The 21,179-nt window shown below is 38.8% G+C and overlaps 1 protein-coding gene across 8 annotated transcripts in view; it reads right to left on the reverse strand.

The window, feature by feature from the left end:
• Nucleotides 1–21,179, reverse strand: part of RALGPS1 (Ral GEF with PH domain and SH3 binding motif 1) — a 119,899-nt gene that overhangs the window by 16,221 nt on the left and 82,499 nt on the right. For 6 of the 8 annotated variants that reach the window (XM_063352688.1, XM_063352691.1, XM_063352684.1 and 3 more), the window contains 3 exons: nucleotides 20,222–20,315; nucleotides 10,659–10,694; nucleotides 10,415–10,482 (listed from right to left, as the gene is read on the reverse strand). In XM_063352688.1, the coding sequence (XP_063208758.1) occupies nucleotides 10,415–10,482; nucleotides 10,659–10,694; nucleotides 20,222–20,315 (198 nt within the window). The remainder of the gene's footprint in view (nucleotides 1–10,414; nucleotides 10,483–10,658; nucleotides 10,695–20,221; nucleotides 20,316–21,179) is intronic. The other 2 variants (XM_063352692.1, XM_063352690.1) reach the window with 1 other exon arrangement.

Here is a 21,179-nt window from a genome sequence, read left to right on the forward strand (position 1 = left end):
TAATTGCCAGTTAGGTGCCTTTAGTGAAGATTTGATGACAGAAAACGGAATGCTTTGTGGGATAAGATGAAGACCGAAGTATCAGCTGTGCTGGCGTTCCTCTGTCTGAGTGGCCATTTTCTATGTAGTTCTGCATCTTTCTCATCTCCAAGCCAACAGGAGGGAATATATACAGTTTGGCTCTGTTAAACCTGCGCTAAGGTAAAAAGAATCTGAACTTAAAAACCTTTACAAAGTCTTTGCATCTGCTCTGCTGTGAAATGTTTATGAAGAAGAACTGTGAAGTTCGGAGCTGTCGTTAGACAGGACCTGTGCTGCAGGGTACGCTCCGCTCAGCAAGAAGTCTGGGGCGCAGAGGGTGTCAGCGAGAGTTATGGGGCACAGGGGAGATGACCTCATTTCTGTAAAGGGGTAAGAGACAAGAGAGTCTGTGCCAAGAAGGATGCCAAAGAGGGCAAGCAGTGAGATACTGATGAAAACTGCACAGACCAAGGGATGTTTATGGACATACCAGACTGCTGAGCAATTAGCTGGGGAAGCTATGCCTGATACTACTGATAACAAAATTCCAATATTTAAATTCATTTGAGATTGAGTTATTTTGCCTCTTTTTTTCCAATAAGTTAAGTCATCTGCTACTGCTAACTCTCCTCTTTACTCTCCTGGCTCCATTCCTAGTGCATACTGTTACCATGATTGCTATTCTGTTATTTTGCCTTTCATGGAGACAAAGCACTCTTAGTAGGATTTTCCAGTCAGCTGGCATGAACAAGGGTTAGTTTGGTTTTCATTATTTCTCAGCATCATTTTCAAGACTATGCTGACATGCACAAAAATAATGTATAAAAATATTAAAACATTATTAAAAATTTGTTTGCGTTAGGGAACGTGAGACAACTTCATCAGAGTGAGCTGAGTGCTGTTCAGAGATCTGTGGCAAGAACATTTGGAAAAGTTTACACATATCCCAAAGGATCTCACTGTTTTTTCCTTTGCATAATTTTTCCATGAATAATCCTTCAAATGTTATAAATGAATGTTACTTTTGCAATCCTTCAGTAGAACATGTGAACATTTACAGTCTCCAGAGCTTTTAAAAAAAGCAACAGGGTGAAGGAGTTACAGTTCACAATTTTTCTCCACTAAAAATCTATCAATAAACCAACAGTAGGCATCCAAACAGAAAACTGAAAATGAGCTGCATGTTATATGCGGAAAAACAGAGTGATTTTTCAGGAAGGTAAAACAGTCTCAACTCTTTACTATTTTTTGGTGAGCGTCTAAGAAGTAAAACTGATACTTACCAGCTCTGCTTCTAAAACTTAATAAAGACATTCCAAGCCACAGACTCTCTGTTAAATCTTCGCTGTAAATTTTTACTGTTCTGTTGCCATTGTAACCAAAGTCAGTGGGTGATAATTAAAACTTTCAAACAGAAAGACCTACTTACAAAACGCAGTTACAAAACACACAATAAAGAACTTAAGAAGAATTTTGTGCACAGAATCAAGAATGATCCAAAAAAAAAATAAATCGAGAATGATGGCTATTGTAAAAGCATAGTTTTAATTTTCAGAGTATTGCTTTACAATTCAACTAAAGCCTATTAATGCATACAACATGCGAGACGTATTATGGCTGCTTCTCAGACAAGAGCAAACTAAGAACAAGAATCAGAGCCTTTGGCTGCACCTCTCCGTGCTCCCCCAAGCGCCCACAAGTAAAAAAAAAAAAAAAAAAAAAAAAGTGTGTTTTGGTCAGACAAATTGAAATCTGCCTGCTCTCTTTGCAATCAGTATGCAAAGGCCTGTTGCTGCAGAGGGCAGGAAAATTATTTTGGTTATTGAATGAAAGTACTTCTTTTTTCCAAAGGACTACGAAGTATTTCTAGTACCATGCCCTGTGAGGAAAGGGAACATAAATAGGATTTTGTATTTCTGCCACGTGATCCCTGTTGCTGTAATTAGTGTCCTATTCTAATCTATGTAACAGCAAAAGGTACAGCTACATTTATAGAAACCTTATTCTGCAGTGTATTATTTATTTTTTTTACCCTATGGACAATAATTGGTATAGAATATCAGTCTGTCTACTTTGGCAATCGGGAATTTCTAATTGTAGAATTATCACAGGAAGAAAAAAATTAATTCACTGTTTCATTCCAGACTTTATACTTTTAATCTTCCACAAATCCTCATTCTCTTTCCATCTTTTGCATTTAAAGAGAATATGTTAAGTCTAGGGCAACATCCAGTAGAAATCACAATTAAGATTGTCTGGGTTTGCTCCACTGTCCTTTACTTCTCTGACTGTTTTTCTTTCACTGACAGTCCAGACGAACCACACTTTTCTCAATTGCTTTCTACTTCTAATAGGTGTAAAGAACATCCTTCTACCTGTTCACATTTTCATTCAAATCATTCTCAATTTCTTTAATTTCTGTGTTCTACTTATCCAGCTACAGCTTGTTCTTTTTTCTTGATTCCCTTCTGCTTCTCAACGATCCTTCCCTTATTACAGCCTTTAGTGGATTTTCAAGTTAAATGTGCAGGTTAGTTTTCCTAATTAATCAGAAAACAGTTTAAAGAAGTCTAACAACAAACTTCTTCATTTAGTAAACCAAAAAAGTCATGGTATGGACATTTCCTTCTTCCCTCAAACTCCACTGATTTGCTTTGTGCAAGTAAGCTCCCATCCCAAATTTCTTAAACAAGCAAACAAAAAATGAGAGACTGAGGCAGAGAGACCTGGAGCACGTGGTATTCTTTTGCTTCACTTCCAGATTCTATTTTTTAGAACCTATTTTATGTTTACAGGACTCCAGAATACACTCATTAGGCAATTTATGAGAAGATGTTTCTTCATAGCCCTTAATGTCTCATATATATCTCCTCAAATGTGTAAAAAGAATAGTTTGCCCCAGTTTTTTTTGGTTTTATGTTTGTTTTGGTTTTTTTTACAAATGCTACCGTATACCTGTGCCAAGAATGCTTGGAATAGACACACAGTGTGGTTCTCCTTCGATGTAGTCTTTGCTTTATGTTCAAATTTGCATTAACAAAATCCACTAATTTAAAGGTTAATTCCAAAAGCATGGCCTGTGGTGAGGGAATAAACACTGACAAGTATGTCAATCCTTTGTAATGTCTATCAATAACATCAATTATGAAAAAGAGAACCTTCAATCACATTGAACGTATTAAATTATACTTTTTCTTCCCATAAACTTAAGTATAAGAGTGCATCGTGCTGGGTTATCTGGGCACGAATGTCCCTTACTGGGCAAGTACAGCTTAGGCAGGCGCAGCTCCACTCACCCTGTCTCCATTGCTGTTATGAGAAACCTGTGTGCATGTGTGAGGGAGTGGTTCCATCTTCTTGGACCATTCAATTCTGGCTTACATTTTTTTGCTATAATTGCCAGAAAGGGACCAATTGAGTGATGTGGACACAGAGGGGAGTTCGTTGATGTTAATATATGAAGTGTCAAAACATATAAAATGGACCCTAAAGGAGTTTGCCCAGTAGTACTCAATGCAGTATCTCCAAGAGCAGGACTGTAGAAATATGTTAATAATGCAATGAAAGATGAAATTACATTGCAGGCAAGATCACAAGTTTAATATATTTAGCAAGGACACCAGCAACAGCAAACCAGACAAGTGCACCAGAAACCTGGGGCACTTTTGTCTGCGCCACTCTATCAAGATCAAGTACAACTAACCATATTTCTAATGCACTTAGAATGTAATATATTTATTTACATTATTATTATTATTATTTACAGTATTATATTATAAATACTTCTAATGCTTACTGACTGCATAGTAAGCACATTTGAGTGTATTTCCTTCAAATGCTTCCTAAACAGAGGTGATACTTTCAATTCCAGGTGTTGCTTCTATGGATTCACTAACCGTCAGCATTTGCGTTACTCGCACTGTATCAGTGGAATGCGCAAAACCCTGACTTACACGTCAGCAGAAATGTTGAATTTCTTGCAGCTGGATCTGCTGGGTAGTGCAATATGACATCCATATTGGCAGTGACGACATACCCATTGCGAGACCACAGCTGCAGGGAAATACTTAAGTTTGGGTTCAACAGAATACATTAACCAATCCATCAATAAAATAACTTTTTGCATAAAGTATTTCAGGTGACTGCTCTGAAGAAGGCGGGGGGGGGGAAAGAGCAGAAAAGCCCCTTGTCCTCTGGCTCTTTTATATGTTCCTAACATTCCCAGGGAGTAATAGCTTGGTAGTTAAAATAAGCATCAGTAAACTAGGACATTAAAGAGACTTGTTTGGTAAGGAAGTCACAGAAAGTAACAGTGATAAAGTTAAAAACTGAGTATGACCGTTCTCTCCCTGATAACTTTACATTTCCTTTGACAGAATATTCTTCAATTTTTGTGAGGCTTTGGTCTGTTCAGAAAAAACCACAGCACACTAATTCTGGCTGGATTTAGTGGTTGATAACAACATGTGATTCCCACGCATTTGTCTGGTATTAATTTTTTTCAAAAATACTCAAATGAGTTGTAAAAATTTGCAGGGAAAGTATCCCAGAGGAAGAGATTGGAAATGACTACAAGTCTGAAACTAAAGCGCAAAGTTTTCTGGATGGCCTGTAAACTTTTGTGAAGAAAACTTAGTTCTTCTATTTCTACCTTAAGTACAGTACAAGGAAAGCAGACACTATGCACATGAAGCAATAACCAAGCACTTGCGGGAGGATTAGACAATCCTCATTTCCACAGAACAATTGGCTGCTAAAGCATTTAGCACAAACTATTTATTAGTTGCCAAAGCAACCAGTAAAACAAATGGCAAAACTAAATGTCAACTCAGTGTTTACACGGAAAATGACGGTGTGGGATTTTTTTATTCTAAAATGCTGGGACTGCTGTACCGACGGCACTAGTGTAGTATACCTACTTCCAGAGGGTTACGAATGCGCAAACACCCCAGTCTTTCTTCCTTCTCTTTCTACATTTTCTACATTTTTAGCTCCTGTATATCACATACTTTACATCCGATAAATCTACTGCTTCTAATTAATTATAATAAATACTAAAAGTTCTTTAGCAACTCTCAAAGCTGACTGGACTGAATTTTACCCCAATAACAATAAAAAAATACACCTGTTTCATATTAATTACTCCAGATTCCTGGTAGGGTGGTAACGTAAAACCTCTGGTCTACTTATTCTCCTCTCAAGAATTATACCAATACCTACGAGATAAAAAAGAAGAATCCCTGACTATTGCATAACAAAACCCCCAAAATAAGGGTTGCCTACAGCTGAGGCCCGGCTGTTGCTAAAAAGGACTTCTAAGTGCTAACTTTGATGAAGGCGTTCATTAAAAATCACAGAATCATGAAGATCAGTCTTTGAGTCACTTGGTATTAGATATAATTTTCTGGATAAGGTGATTATTTTAACATTATTTTATCTTTTTATATAGTTTTCCAAGACAGAAGAAACATGGTATATTTCAGAGAACAAGTAACCATTTTCTATATTCTGATTAGCACTGTGATAATTTTCAAAATAACATTAGGATGATAAAGAACATGCATAAAATTTTCTATACTGAACTAGACGTGGTGTGCAAATTCTAAGAAACTTCAGTTGCTTAGAAGGCTAACTTATTTACCATATATTAAATTAAATCTTTTCTTTTGTTCTGGGCAAACGTATTGAGTTATACCTTCCAAAACAATCTGTCTAATAGCTGTACCATAAATGCCGGGCACCTCCTAGCCAACGCTGCAGGAACACAGATGTCTTTTACAGCTAATTCAACTGGAAACTGTGAACAGTTAGCATACTATAAGCTCTCCAGCTACATTCTCTCTCTCTCAAACTGCGGCAAGGCAGAATGAACAGACTTAAGCTGCTGCCAAGGAAGTTGCGTGAATCACAGAGTTCCTGAAAGCATACAATTAAACTGTTTAAAGCTCCTTTTTAAATGCTACTTGCAAGAGACAAGAATCTCTGCAGCGTTACGGAAGGCATGAAATCTTGCTGTGAAAGCACTATTCACAATTATATAAGCATTTGGCAATTAAATGAGACCATCTTAGCCACTAATATACCAAACATAGCTTGTTGTGAGACATTCACTTTAATCAGATGTCTGCCTCCTGTTTGAATTTACTTGGAAAACCAGTTGGCAACCAAAGTGGAAAATGGACACATGGTTTTCTCCAGTACTTTGCAAACAGAAATACTGAAGGATTTAACTGTTTTTATTGAGCCTCACACTCATAAAGATACTTTAAGGGAAAAAAAATACCACCACATTGTCCCTGTCTAGAGTACGCTGTTAACCTTCTTTTGAAAGAGAGCAGTCACGATGCTGGAAAGGAAAATCCACTTCCATCATCAGGACAAGTAATTACACTATTGCAAGTAATTACTAAAGACACTATTCCCTGCACTGAAGTCCATTACTTCAGACTTTGGAATTATCACCATGGTATTGATCTTTTTCTCCATATTTGGAAACATGGCAGGCTGTAAGAAGGCAGTACGTCACACGCAGAACTCACCTACACTTACTGCTATTAGTACCCTATGAACTTTTTGACTGTCAGGAGAACCAAACTGATGACTGCCCTTATGGCCAAGAACCTTTATTTTACCTTAAAATCACTATATTCAGACTCCTATGCCTTAAACTATTGACTGGAACATTGAACTACTGCCTAAATTATTTTGAGATCATCTCTTATCATTATAGCTTGCTGACTGCAAAGGATTTACTCCTGGCACACAATGACTGAAGTGGAAATCATCTCAAACTATAGTTTGAATCCAAATAAAGTTGACTCAAATACCTTTGAATGTGCTATTTTTAATTCTCCATGGTCAAATATCTCATTACTGATATTTGAGTATTTTAGCTCGGAATTATTCAAGACTACCATATGGCTATATTTCTATTTATTAATGTTAGTTAAATTTCAATTTGAATTCATGCTAACTTACTTAACTAACCTTCTCTAGGAATTAATTTGTTTTTTCAATAAAGTACACTGTATTCCCTTTAGTAGCATTTTTGCAGCCACATAAGTGCAGGTCACTGAAAAATTCATTGGGTATTACAAAATGCTGGTGGCATTCATTGTCGAACTAGCAGTAAGTGAGAGCTCTCTAGCTGAGCAAGAAATACAGCAGTCCACACGCGTGTCGAGCTTTCGAAGGAAATACAGAAGAATGGAGCAATAGGAATGACTCAAGACTTGGTTTCTAGTTGTCGTATTAATTCTCACAGTGAATAAAACAACTTTACAGACCATATACGGGCACTGCAGATTCAGAGGGGGAAGTTCACCCTCCCCTAATACTGCCAGATACGATCGCATACTCTGGTTGCCCAGAGCAGCTGTGGCTGCCCCATCCCTGGGGGGGTTCAAGGCCAGGTTGGACGGGGCTTGGAGCAACCTGGGCTGGTGGGAGGTGTCCCTGCCCAGGGCAGGGGGGTGGAATGAGATCATCTTCAAGGTTCCTTCCAACCCAAACCATTCTATGATTCTATGATTCAATTGAGTAGTTACTACCAAATATTGTCTGAATCAGTATCTGTGGACTCCGGCTAAGCTTACTGCAGTATAAAGCTGTATTACTTGCCTGGCTCAGGAGAGTTCAAAGTTCTTGTTTCCAACTTTGGAACTGTATTTTTAATTGCCTTCCATGACAGCTCTAAATAAATTCAAGCCTTTGATTAAGAATTACAAACTATTGGTGATGATCACCTACTATGCTGCTATGACTGAAGCTAGAACTTCCACAATCATCCTAATGAAATGTTAACATCAAACCCCTGGTGTAAAGCTTTTAAATGTGAGCAATACAAAGTGAAAGCCAGAAAACAAAAAAGCTCACTTGCATGTCTGCTCTACGTATGTAAGGTATAATTATATGAGAAGCAATGACTTAGTTTTAAATGAAAAAGCAAATCCTCACAGAAGCAAAATCAAATATCACATGATGTGCTGGCTGCCAGGTGCCCACCAAGCCACTCTATCACTCCCCCTCCTCGGCAGGACCGGGGAGGTTGGGGGTAGAAAATAAGATAAAAAACCCCCATGGGTCGAGATAAAGGCAGTTTAATAAAGAAAAGCAAAGGCTGCATGCAGATCCAAAGGAAAACAAAAAATAATTTGTCCTCTACTTCCCATCAGCAGGGACTGTCCAGCCGCTGCCTGGGAAGAAGGGCCTCGGTGCTCGCAGCGACTGTTTCAGAAGACAAATACCTTACTGATAAATTCCCCCTTCCCCCGCCCCTTCTGCCTCTTATCTTTTATTGCTGAGCACGTCGTATGGTACGGAATATCTCTTTGGTCAGCTTGGGTCAGCTGTCCTGGCCATGCCCCCTCCGAAATGCTTGCTCTCCCCAGCCTGCTGGCCTGTCTGGGGGTGGGAGAGGCAGCCCTGATGCTGTGGGCACTGCTCAGCAGTAGCCACGGGTGCCCCATCACCACCTTCCTAGCCACCAACACAGCACAGCACCTTGAGGGCTGCAGTGGGGAAAGATAACTCCATCCCAGCCAGACTCAAAACACACGTCTGTACAAAGAAAGTGTTGATTTTGAACGTACCCAGTTCTGTGAATGACTTGTATTTTACACAGCAATTAATAACACTGAGCATTGAGGGGGAAAGGGGAGAGCGCCTTCCTGAATAAATGTTTTCTTCCAAATTATTATTTCTATAGATTTTATTTCTTTTTCCATAGAACTGTATGGACTGAAGACCAGATCAAATGTTTATCTGACTCCGGAAATAGCATTCACAATCCTGGGACAAACGAGAGGGTCCCTATAAATGGCCATTTGACACTTAGAAAGGGTTTCACAGGAGCCAAGATGAAGAGATGGGAGGCGGAGAAAAAACACACATATTTTTCTTCTTTCATATATAGCATCTTCCTTTTTCTTTCTCTCTCTCATTGACTTTGACTCTGTCTCATTTGGTGAGAAGGAAAGACATTTTGAATGCCAAAGGAAATTGCTTGTCAAATGTGGCCTGGACCCCTTGGGTTCTTTACATTCACACGTGGTTTAACATAATGAGACAGCAAATTGGCCGTTCAGGTTTAAGAGATTAAAATAGAACAGCTTTTGAGATAATGGCTCCTGTAGTAGTAAGTACATTTCACATGTTTGTTTAGTCTGTTTATTGAAATAAACTGTGTTGGTATGGCAGATTTGTTTTGGTCAGCTTACAGACAGCACTGTAGTTTTTTAGCTGTTGCTAAAAGATATTACAAATCTTTTGTCCTCCCACTTTACACAATGAAATTGTCTCAAACTTATGTGTCAGTTCACACAGAAACCTGAAAGGAGAATTTCTTACGTTATTCACTGCAGTGATTTGTTTGTACTGAAAGAGTGCTCTTCCTTCTTCACTTATTAAGTAATGAAAATGCAAGCATTTGTAAAAAAATCACACAACGTAATTTCTCTTCCAATGCTAACAAACACCCTGTGTTATCCCTGGAACTGCAATTGTTTATATTCAAGTCAGCAATCTTTATTGATGACTCATGCTACTGATAATGCCTCTGAATTACCAGGTCTGGCTTCTGGACAAAGCAGCTCACAGCAATACTCCTGTGGATCCCGGTCGCTCAGCAGACTCTGATACCACAACAAGGTTAGTGGGAGACTTGGTAGCGATGCTGACAACCTTGGCAATTTGCACTGGCCAATTCCAGGGATTAATTTTAGACGTACTGTGCTGTAGCTAGGGTTTTAATCTCAGCAGAGGGAAGTCCAATAGGTTTTATGCTACGCATTAAAAATGTGAAACCTACTAATAAATCATCTTGAAAATGCTCGTCGTTGCCATACAGGTAAACCTGTTCTCCAGAAAGGCAAATTCAGTACATGCCTCCTCTACAATCTCTGCAAATTAAGTCTTACTTCTGAAATCAAATTCTTTTCATTCATTTAAGATCAATGGATTTGTTCTGTCTAGTCAAATGAATGCTGATGCGTGAGAAAACAATCTTAATATGTAGGATATCATTTGTTACTGTAAGGACCTCCAAGGGTGAATATCATAAAGAAAGAAAATTATTTAAGAAAAAGGACAGTGCTAACCCAAGTACAAGCTGGCTATGTAGCAATTTGCAATAAAAATAAAATCTTTTACAACTATCATAGCAGTGGTGTTCTGGACCAAGGATGTTCTGAAACTGGACATATACACAAAAAGAGATCAATTCTCTGACAGCCCTTACAAAATAATTGTGTAATTGCAATACAAGCCCATATCTGAAACTGATTAATTCCTCCAAAATGCTTCTGATATAAAATGTTTTTTCCCATACACTTCAGTGGAAGATTTTTGTAATTAAAATTATTTCCTTACTCAATTTTCAAATGAAGTTTTATACCTGCAAGATCTTCTTTGGAGGAAACCAGTCGAGGAGAGCTGTTACCTGGCTCAATTCTTAATGATAATCTGGAAAAAACAAGTTTTTAGAGAAATTAACAAAAAAAATTTTCTCAATAAAGTTGAAAGAAACTGAAGAAAGTAACTGTTCTGGCAGTGGTAAGCAGGAATTTTACTTTGTTGGAAGTGTAGTTATTTATTTTGTTATGTAACAAAACAATACATTTTTTAATGTAAATCACTACCTGTTAGATCCAAGAAAAAAAAACTGTGAGGCAAGTCTGTGAAAACAGAAATGGAAATTGTTATTTTATACTCCCTATCAGCATAAAAATGTAAGTTTGTATACTCTGTCACCTGAAAAAAACCCTCCAAAAGTTAGTAAATTTAGATACAAATCTAATAGCAAACATTTGATTCCCTCTGTGCACGAAAAGTGAATTTATTCTGTCACCATGTGGAAATGTGCACTCAGAAAAAGCTATTCAGAAATATTAGTTACTATGACTTACAGAAAGGGAGCCTAGGTGGGTAAAGTGACCAATGTTCAATAGTAAAAGATAATTAGAAGAAAGTTATAATATTATATGCCCCTCCGCCTCAATCCATGTGTTTTGCGATGCACTCACTGTTGCCTTATCTGAGCACTCCAACACATGTCTTGATCTTCCAGTGCATATGACTTCTGCCACCTCTCAAGTTCGTGCACTGTTAACTTGACATTCATGGGTCCTTTGTTCTGTACCAGTTTGACAAAAAAGTATGGAGGACTACAATGTTAAGTAAATTTTAATGGAATACACATAAAACCAAAGGAAATAACTGCTGTCATTGCACAGCATTAAACACACAAAGAAGTTGTGACGGTTTCAAGCTACGGAGTGCAGTACCCTGCTGTATACAAACACCAGTGAGTCTTTTAACTTTAGATAAAAACATGCAAAGGATGGCAGGGAGGAACCTGTGAGAGCATTACAAAATGTCACGTATGGCTTCACTGTCACTTTCCTTACTACCTTGTCTTTCATGTACACAGGGTTTTATGGGGAATACCTTCCAGTCCATTCTCCACAGTATTCAAACACTGCCAGCTATGTTTTAGTGTGAAGTTAGTTAACAAACATATGGTCCCTTTTCGTGTTTTAGAACTTCTGTTCTTCTGATAGTACTAGATTCTTTTAACTATCCAAAGTAATAGATTTCAAGTAGTTAATGAAATCATTCCTTTCCAGACTTTCTTTTCTTTCTGTCAAGATGATTTCCGTGACCAGGAAGTGGCAACATGCCTCTCCCAGAAGCCAGCAATGAGAAAGTTACAACAATACAACTCAGTGCATAATTCCAATGTTAATCATATGGGAATTCCTTTCAGTATGGGAAAAAGGCAAAAAAACTTAATGAAGTCTTTCCCTGTAAATAGTGCCTACTGTGTGAATTCATCGTCCTGCAGGAATGTTCCCGTTGCATCCCTTGCACAGTAGTTACTGCTCTGCTCATTTCTGAGGCTGATCTGTTCTTCACTGTATTCGAGGTTTATTGTTCCCATGCTGTGAGTTTGATTTTTGTGCAGAAAGCTTTTAAAAAAAATTTCTTGGTTTCAAGAATCTCCTGTAGAACTGTGCTATTTACATATATTGAGAAATATGGGTATTAAGCTCATGACACTGGGTTAGCTCATATTTGATGACCCAAAACCCTTATGTAAAACAGAACACTCATTTCAGCTTGTTTCACGTAACGTTTGTTCTCCAAACAGAAGCAGACAGCCCTTTTGCTAAATTGTCACTGTTCCACAGCTGCTAATTTCTTTCTTCTGTACAAGGGAGCTATCACCTACCCTTTCCCCACACATGATAACTGCATGTTTTAGTTTCTGCCAGCTTTGAGGAACTCATCTCTGATGGTCTTTCCTTATCCTGTTATCAAATAAATTACTCAGTTTTATTAGCACCCTGCAGCAACAGCCACAATTTATTTGGTCACTGTGGAAGCATTTGTCTAATGCCCGTTGCAAAAAGATACAACTGCAGTTCAGTCCACGTAAGCAAATAGCTTCTCCCTTTTACAATGATGTGATTTGTAATGCATTCCTCCTGAAAATTTCTTGCTTTGTTAGACTAAAAGGAATTTAAATCTATACGTAAGGATTACAGACTAGACTCTTATTCTTAAGCATGCTGAACTGAATTGTGCTCAGTAAGCAGGTCCAGTCTATCATTTCAGATAACCATTTACAGAATCAGCTATTTTTCAGAGCAATTGTGGCAAGACTCACATACATGAGGGGGCCACAAATCACTTGTCCAACTTTGCATTTTGCATCAATTTAATTAGCTTTCTGTGATTAAGCACCAAGACCCTGTACAACTCTTGCGCATTTGAAAACAGCAGAGGTGAAATACTGCTGTGAACCTAAGGGGAATTGCCACGACCTGCTATCAGGTTTAAGACAAGAGCACTCACACCTTCTTCAGTGACCGGAACATCTGACAAAAGCAAGGAAGATCAACTTCCATGCAACTACTTGTACTATATGATTTCTCTCTTGCTGTTTAAAAATATTGGTAAAAATTCTGGTAAAGAAGAAAAGGGGAAGGTAACAGCAGAAAAAAAGACCTAAAAACCTCACGCTCTTAACAGGGTTTTAGAAAGAGGCATGGTATCATTATACAATCTAAAAAGCACCTGTGGTGTGTGCTGCACTTAAAAGTTCACCGACAGAGCAACAATTGAGTCTTCAGTGCTATAAAATGAGATCACACCACTCTCCACTGGTCAACTCTCTAGAAAATGTAATGTTTGATAACACTGTTTATCTGTTTGGTTATGCTAAAATACACTCTGAGACCTTAGCCCTTGCTGGGGGCTGACAGTTTGGTCATTGACTTCAACAACATCAGAATTCTGCAATGTTTTCAAGATAACAAAAATTAAGTTTAGCTCCTCAACTTAGGAAAATACAGGATGTATTAAAAGAACAACAAATAAATATTAGCCTAAATTTGAGTTTTGGTAAATATAAAATAGTCATGCTGACATGTTTAACAAAATATTTAAAATCAATTGTGAGAAAAGGGAATATATCCTGACAAGGAGATGACACTCCTGGCCCACCTTCTCTCCTTTTCCCTCGCTCCCCCAGAAGGCTGGAAACAAAACCATTTGTATTTCAAAGAAGAGATACTGACAGTCAGTACAGTTTGAACCAGTCTCGGCTTGTTTGTCACCACCCAAATTCATTTTTGCAATTGCTCTGACACCGCATTTTCCACTGTGACGCGCTGCTCACAGGCGTACACACACGTGCTCATCTGCTCTCTCGCTACGTGTGCGTGTGGTCGTGCCAGCAGCGAGAGCAATGTCTCCCAAGCAGCACTCACGGGGTCAGGGTCTTTGGCCCCTCAGAGGCTTAGTGTGATGCTACCAATAGGTCTGTGCAGAATTCAACACCAGGCGTGCTTACAACCAACATTCATCATTCATACCCATCACATACCAAATTATATTCTCACATTTCACTGTCCCAAATAATATTCACTAGTATTACTATGAATAAAAAACTAGCTTTATCCAGCATGTCTAACAAACTACTCATAACTCATAAAGACATTCTCTTTTTTGTGTTTGCACCTGTATATGATCAGAAATTCATCTTGTGAGTCACTATTTCATCCAACATCACAGCACTGTTATAATACTTTTTTTCAGGAATTCTTTTCAAAACCAAAATCTTTGCTTTAGCATGGTGAGGAAGCCTAGTCTCAGTGAAAGGTCTAAGCGCTGACATATGAAATTTCAACATTCCAGAATTATACAGCAGGAGTTATTAGGGGCACGGAGTCTAGTTGGAGGTCAGTGATGAGTGGTGTTCCCAGGGGTCAGTACTGGGCCCAGTCCTGTTCAATATATTCATCGATGACCGGGGTGAAGGGATAGAGTGCACCCTCAGCAAAGTTTGCCAATGACACAAAGCTGGGGGGGCGTGGCTGACAGAGCAGAAGGCTGTGCTGCCTTACAGAGAGACCTGGACAGGCTGGAGAGTTGGCCAGAGAGGAACCTTACGAAATTCAACAAGGGCAAGTGTAGGGTGCTGCACCTGGGCAGGAATAACCCCATGCACCAGGACAGGTTGGGGCTGACCTGCTGGAGAGGAGCTCGGTGGAAAGAGACCTGGGAGTCCTGGTGGACAACAGGATGACCATGAGCCAGCAATGTGCCCTTGTGGCCAAAAAGGCCAATGGCATCCTGGGGTACATCAAGAAGAGTGTGGCCAGCAGGTGGAGGGAAGTCATCATCCCCCTCTGCTCTGCCCTGGTGAGGCTGCATCTGGAGTGCTGTGTCCAGTTCTAGGCTCCGCGGTTCAAGAAGGACAGGGAGCTGCTGGAGAGGGGACGGCAAAGGGCTACCAAGATGCTGAGGGGACTGGAACACCTCTCTTATGGAGAAAGGCTGAGGGATTTGGGTCTCTTCAGCCTGGAAAAAAGACGACTGAGGGGGGATCTTATCAACGCTTATAAATACTGAAAGGGTGGGTGTCAGGAGGATGGGGCCAGGCTCTTTTCAGTGGTGCCCAGCGACAGGACAAGGGGTAACGGGCACAAACTTGACCATAGGAAGTTCCATCTCAACATGAGGAGGGACTTCTTTGTTGTGAGGGTGGCAGAGCACTGGAACAGGCTGCCCAGAGAGGTGGTGGAGTCTCCGTCTCTGGAGACATTCCAAACCCGCCTGGACATGCTCCTGTGCAACCTGCTCTGGGTGACCCTGCTCTGGCAGGGGGTTGGACTAGATGATCTCCAGGGGTCCCTTCCAACCCCTACCATTCTGTGATTCTGTGAGTTCAGCTAAGAGACACGCCAGGATAAATTCTAGATATCAATCTCAGAAACTGCCCATTAGAAACTGAACATTTGCCTATGAAACTGCCCAAAAACAACTGAGCATAAATTAGAAACTGAAATTCAAAACCTGAGGATTTATTCTTAACAATCTAAGGTGAAACAAAAACTAGAAGTAAAATCTCTAGGAAAAAATCATCATAGAGATTTACAGAATTAACAAACCAAAAAAAAAGGCATCGGGAGAGTATGTGCAAGCTTCATTCTTGGATAGTAAAAAGATGATGTAAACGATTTCTTTTTTTTTTTAAAGGCCGATACTCCAAATATTTTCTGAAACGTGTTAGGGCTGGTATGCTCTCTAAAATAAGCTAGACCTCTATCCCAACCTACTCCTAAATAAGACTCTGCTACTGAGTGCTGCCATATAGCTCATTTAAGAGTGACATTCCTGATAAGCAGGAAAACAGGAACCTAACGTAGTGCAGAAAAAAAAACAGGTAGCCAGTCTTGGAACATAGTTCTATTTCTTGGGAGTATGTTCTCCAGTACAGGATGAAACTACTGCTGGGATTACTCAATTCTCCTAATGAGAAGTGAATAAAGACAGAGAATAACCTTACATGAACAAGAAATTTATCTGCTCCATGAGGAGGCTGAACAAAACTTATTCATCTTTCTTGAGACAAGGAAGATCTAAGTTGCAATAAAGTGGTGCAGTCCTCAAAGATGTCACTCAGGGCATTTCTGACCACTATTTGTGTACAAAGCTGGACCATTTTGGGCTGCCTGTGTAGCACAGTAAGTCCAACAGTTTCTGCAAACTTCGCTGTCCCTGAGAACGTCCCGTGGAAGAAGCAGCTAAGTCACATACAGCTATTGATCCATATGGCCGCTGCATCACTAAAAATCTCAGACTAACAGTGAAGGTTTCCCCCTACCCCTGCCTTCGACAACAATTCTTGGTGGAAAACGTCCAGGGAATATAGCTGTCTGGGAGACCTATTTAAGATGGACTGTGGCCAAGGTTCACTAAGTACGAATATTTTAAGCATCTGCCATACAATTCCTGTTACCATTAAGACTAAAAACATTATGGTGCAGCTGGCACTTTTATAGCACCATCACTGTTAGGAGTCAATATAATGTTTTCATTGCCTATTTATTTCTCCTGGATGCTTTCCCATAGCATCCTGCTTATCTGAATTTAAATTTGAACTGATCTTTCTTTAAATCATCTTACTAGTGTATTGGAGTACCAATGTCTTGCTTAACATGCCCTGAAGAACTGAATTATATGTATAGATAGCAGTCTACAGAATGGGATTCCAATCCTGACTGTCCTGTCCAGACAACATTGTAATACAAATAATAGTCTTCAAACTGGTTTTACACAAAGAACAACCGTGGAGAATACCAGGCCTGATCTAATGATACCAAAAGGTCAGAAAAAAAAAAATTTTTGGAATGGCTGTAAGCATGACAGGTTAGGAAAGGATGTGTCACAGTGCCACAATGTTTGGATAGTGCTGTCCAGCTCACTGAAAAACTGCACACCTGGGGACAGGCATGGGACAAGCGCTCTCCTCAGATCACTTCTTGCAGTCCTGGAGGAGGAAGAAGATCCTGCAGCAGCTGCATGATGGTACCTCTGAAGCCCACTGGCTGCCCTGAGATCACAATGATTAGCAATACACTTTGGGTAGAACTGGAAGGAATCCTGATGCTTTAGGTCCTATTTTTGCCCCCTTAGTCTTGTAACTAGCAAATGTTATTATTTCTCAGCTTCTGCAAAGAACAGTACATGGGCTGAGCAAGAAAGATCTATTATTTTTAGGACATGACATCATTGTCAGGGGTTTTCTGGAGTGTACTTACTTGCTGACAAGCACGAACCTAAAGCAAGCAATTGAACTGGCACAAAAAATCGTCGAGAAAAGCTTTGTTTATATAAAGTGGCTGCCAAATTTTCCTTTTCAGTGTAATTGAGGTTCTCATTTGGTGAAACGTGTGTTGGGATCCTGCCAATACATTTTAGGGCAACTATCTAAGCTTTTCTCCCTGACAGCCTGGTACTGAGATACTTCTGTTCTCCCTGCCAAAGGTCAAGCAAACGTCTCTTCAGAGCACGCTAATGCTGTCCCTGGCTCAAAAAGAGCGGTCACTGGAAAGAGAAAGAGGGAGGAGATTCTTTCTCACTGTAAAAACTTAGCACTCTTTGCCTTTTTAAGGCTTACATTTTCTTCTGGCATGGGACCAGAAAACGCTACAAAACTGAAGATCCATCATGGAAAACTGAAAGGAAAACACAAGATCAGTTATCCAAAGTCTTCTTATCAAATACAAAGATGGAAGAGGAAAGAGAGTTCTCTTTACGGGTAGTTGCGATGAGTTTTGATTAATACAAACTTTAATTTAAAGCTTTATTCTGATGAAACAAACATGTTAGAAAAAGGTCAAAGTTCCACAGTGCATATCAACTGCAGCAACTTTATTATGCTAAGAACCAAATCTTTCCCTCTTTTTGATACCTCTTGTGACTTCAGTCGTTTTTCCTTGCCATAGTGAAGCTTAAAAAGAAAACTGCTAAATTTGATTGAAATATTCTCATCAATAACTAAATCAAAAGTAATAAATGATCTTTAAGATACATCAAATGCCATCCAGCATTATCAGCAATGCTGCTGCTGAAGTTAAAATGTTTTTCCAATTTAAACTGGAATTACTCACGACTTCTGTTTTTTTCCAAATATTATGTTATAGTATCATATACTTATAGAAACCACTTGTTTAATCTGTTTTGCCTAAGATATCACAGTTCATGAAAGCTACTGTATATACAATGTTAACATTGATGCATCATCAGGAAACTCCATCTAAAAATCAAATTAAGCGACATTTCTTGAATTCAATCCAGGGGCTGTAAAGCCTATACTAATTACAGTTCTCCACCTTTACTCAGTTTAATTTTGCTCTATGTTCGCAACTTTAATGAAGCATGGAGATATGTGGAAAATTAGTAAATAATGACCATTTGTTAAATTTTAACACTGAGATTTAAATCTCAGACTACCCTTAACACAAGTCTTGGACTGCCTTAACTTTTTGAAAAGCCTGTGCACAATGTTAATGTTCAATGTGCATCTGTTGCACAATGCATCTCTATTTATGAAACATATACAATGTCATGAGACTGAGAAAAGGAAGAACATATGCATTCTATCATCAGTACTCTGGCAAGAATTCTAATTCCATGAAGCAGATAAACTTTGCTATAAAAACATCATACAAACACATTCTTTTTTTCCACATCACTATTCTTAGTATCTGTGATCAACCAGACACAAAAGCACAAACCTATTACACCACAGCCAAGTATGATCTTTTGCAGTGAACTACCCAATGCCGGTTCAGCTGCTTTTGCTGAAGTTTACCCTACTAAGCAAAGGGACAGATTTTGGATGTTTTCGCTCCATTTGAAGTATGTCCTGATAATACTTGGAGAAGTTCCAGAAGAATACCATGTCTGAATGGTTTACTCTCTCAGGAAAAGCAAAGTTCCACAGACATATATCGCAAGAATCCATACCGACAGGTTTGGCTGAGGAATACTACTGTATGCACAGTGGCCTGAACCAGAGCTGAGTGGAATGGTTTTGGCAGCTGGAGTTATCACCAACCGCAGTTACGTTCAAAATCGAAATGACAAATCGCTTGACTCATGCTATACTCAAACATGTGGTTTTTTGTCTGTTATGACGACACCTTTTTTTTCCTGAACTGTCTCAATAGGATTTTGCATCTGTATGCCAGCAGTATCAGCTCTAATTGCAGAGAAATGTAGAATGGTTAGAGTAGGTCATTCTTCATGCTTATATGGACATGACCCCACACTGCTAAGACGGTCTTCTGATTCACTGAATCTGCTCTTCTCTTTGCACAAACATTAACTGGTAGCCTTCATTTCATTAACTGATCAAGTTTTAACTTAAACTTATTCAATTATTTGTCTCACTACTCCGATTAAGAAGCGATTCCAGAATTCCATCACTACGATTCCATCTACTTCGATGAATCCTTACAACACTCTTTTATTAGCATACGGTCTAAGTACACACAAATTCTGAGACAAAGTTCTTAACTGAAGTCTTTAATAAAACTGGTAGCAAGACTGATTTTAAAGAAGTTCATTAGCAACCTTACTCTCCAAAACATATTCTAAGATCTTTTATACCACCATCACGTTACTGAACAGCTGGCTGCCTTGAATACTTCTAATTCTGCTCACCTAAATGGAGGTACTATATTTGTCAATAGCTAATTATATCGCATTGCATCTACCTTGGTTGAGCTATTTAAAACCTTGGCTGCTAGACCTGTGATTTACTGTGCTAGTTCTTTCAGAATTATTGGCCAGGGATTATCATCTCCTTTAACTGCAGCACATTCACATATTGACCAATATGCTCTATGCTGTCTATTTCACACCACTGTGTGGGGTGGCTTTTCTCCACCTCTTTTGTAAGCATTGCTTTAACATGCTGGAACCCCCAAAATCGTCAGGTTTATATCTTAAGTATCAGCTTATTAAAAATATCAATTTGAAACTGGAAGATGTTTTTTATGTATTATTTACAATAGCTTAGAGTCAAGCCTGGACATCTTGGAAATGGCTTTAGGGTTCCTGAACAAAATTCCCAGAATACAACCATCACGTACTAGAATAAAGACTAGATTTTCATCTGCTTCATCTGCTGTAAATCTGGTTGGAGTCATGAAGGAAGACTGTCATTCTGGATTTTACTCGGGCATCTTGCTATTATCGGCACCATTAATAAAATACTAAGAAAAACAGACAAACCCCAAAACATCTTCAGGCAATGGCTTTTTGTTCAACTCTTAATCAAACTAACAGCCAAGTGATTTTTCCATAAAGTTTCCCAAAACCTGAAGAAAAGATCAGTACTTACTTATAATTGTCATCTTCTACAAATTTCTGAAGTTCTTCAATGTAACGGACAGACTTCAAATACTTTTGCACATGGGGCAGTGTTGTAAGATGATCTGTGGAGTGTTTAAAAAAACAGAAAAAAAGAACATTCACATCACTGAAAATGACTATTTTTTCTGGTCCTCATGGTTATCTTAATGGAAACAGAGAATCAGAACCTTTCTAAAGAATAAAACAGGCAGAAAGATTACTTTGACTCTAAGAAGATGGTAAAGATTTGATTGAGGAAAAGTGATGCCCAGTTGTTAAAGAAAACCCATCTGCCTTTCATCACCATGGAAGCTGGTGGATTTTATTATATGCTATCTCATAAGTGGAAAATAGTTATTTGCTGTAAACCCTGCTTGAATTTTGTGCTCGCTGTTTTGTGGGAAATTAAAGCCTGCAGCCATGGCTGTTAGTGATTCTCATACGAACATGAAGTGAAGAGACTTAAAAATTGCAATGCTGAATACCAAGAAAGAAAGACACTAAGTTCAGAATGACAGAAAAATCCTTTCATGCATGGTCCATGGACAGGAACGTGCCTTATAGTATCAAACTTAACTTTTACGCTCTCATGAAGAAAACTGTTTTAAAGGCACTCATTATTCCAGAATATTGCTTCTTTGAGGCCACATTTTAGTTTTCATTCTGATTTTAACAAAAGCACTCAAAATTAATGTATAGCAATGCAGGAAGCCGCAAAAACTGTAAAAAGGAAAAGGTCAGTGAAATAATAAGGTTTCTCGGAGACAAAATGAAACTCACAATAAGAACATGACAGCTCAATAATCTAGCTATTCAGAATCATTAATATGCCTAGTCCCTACGTTGAAATACTTTATAATACCGAAGTTGATAACAAAGTACAACAGTTGGATACTTAAGCATACACAAGTAATTTCTCACCTCATTTTCTCACAATCTAACACTTA

The sequence above is a fragment of the Chroicocephalus ridibundus genome, chromosome 15 (genome assembly GCF_963924245.1).
Source record: "Chroicocephalus ridibundus chromosome 15, bChrRid1.1, whole genome shotgun sequence".
Lineage (NCBI taxonomy): Eukaryota > Metazoa > Chordata > Aves > Charadriiformes > Laridae > Chroicocephalus > Chroicocephalus ridibundus.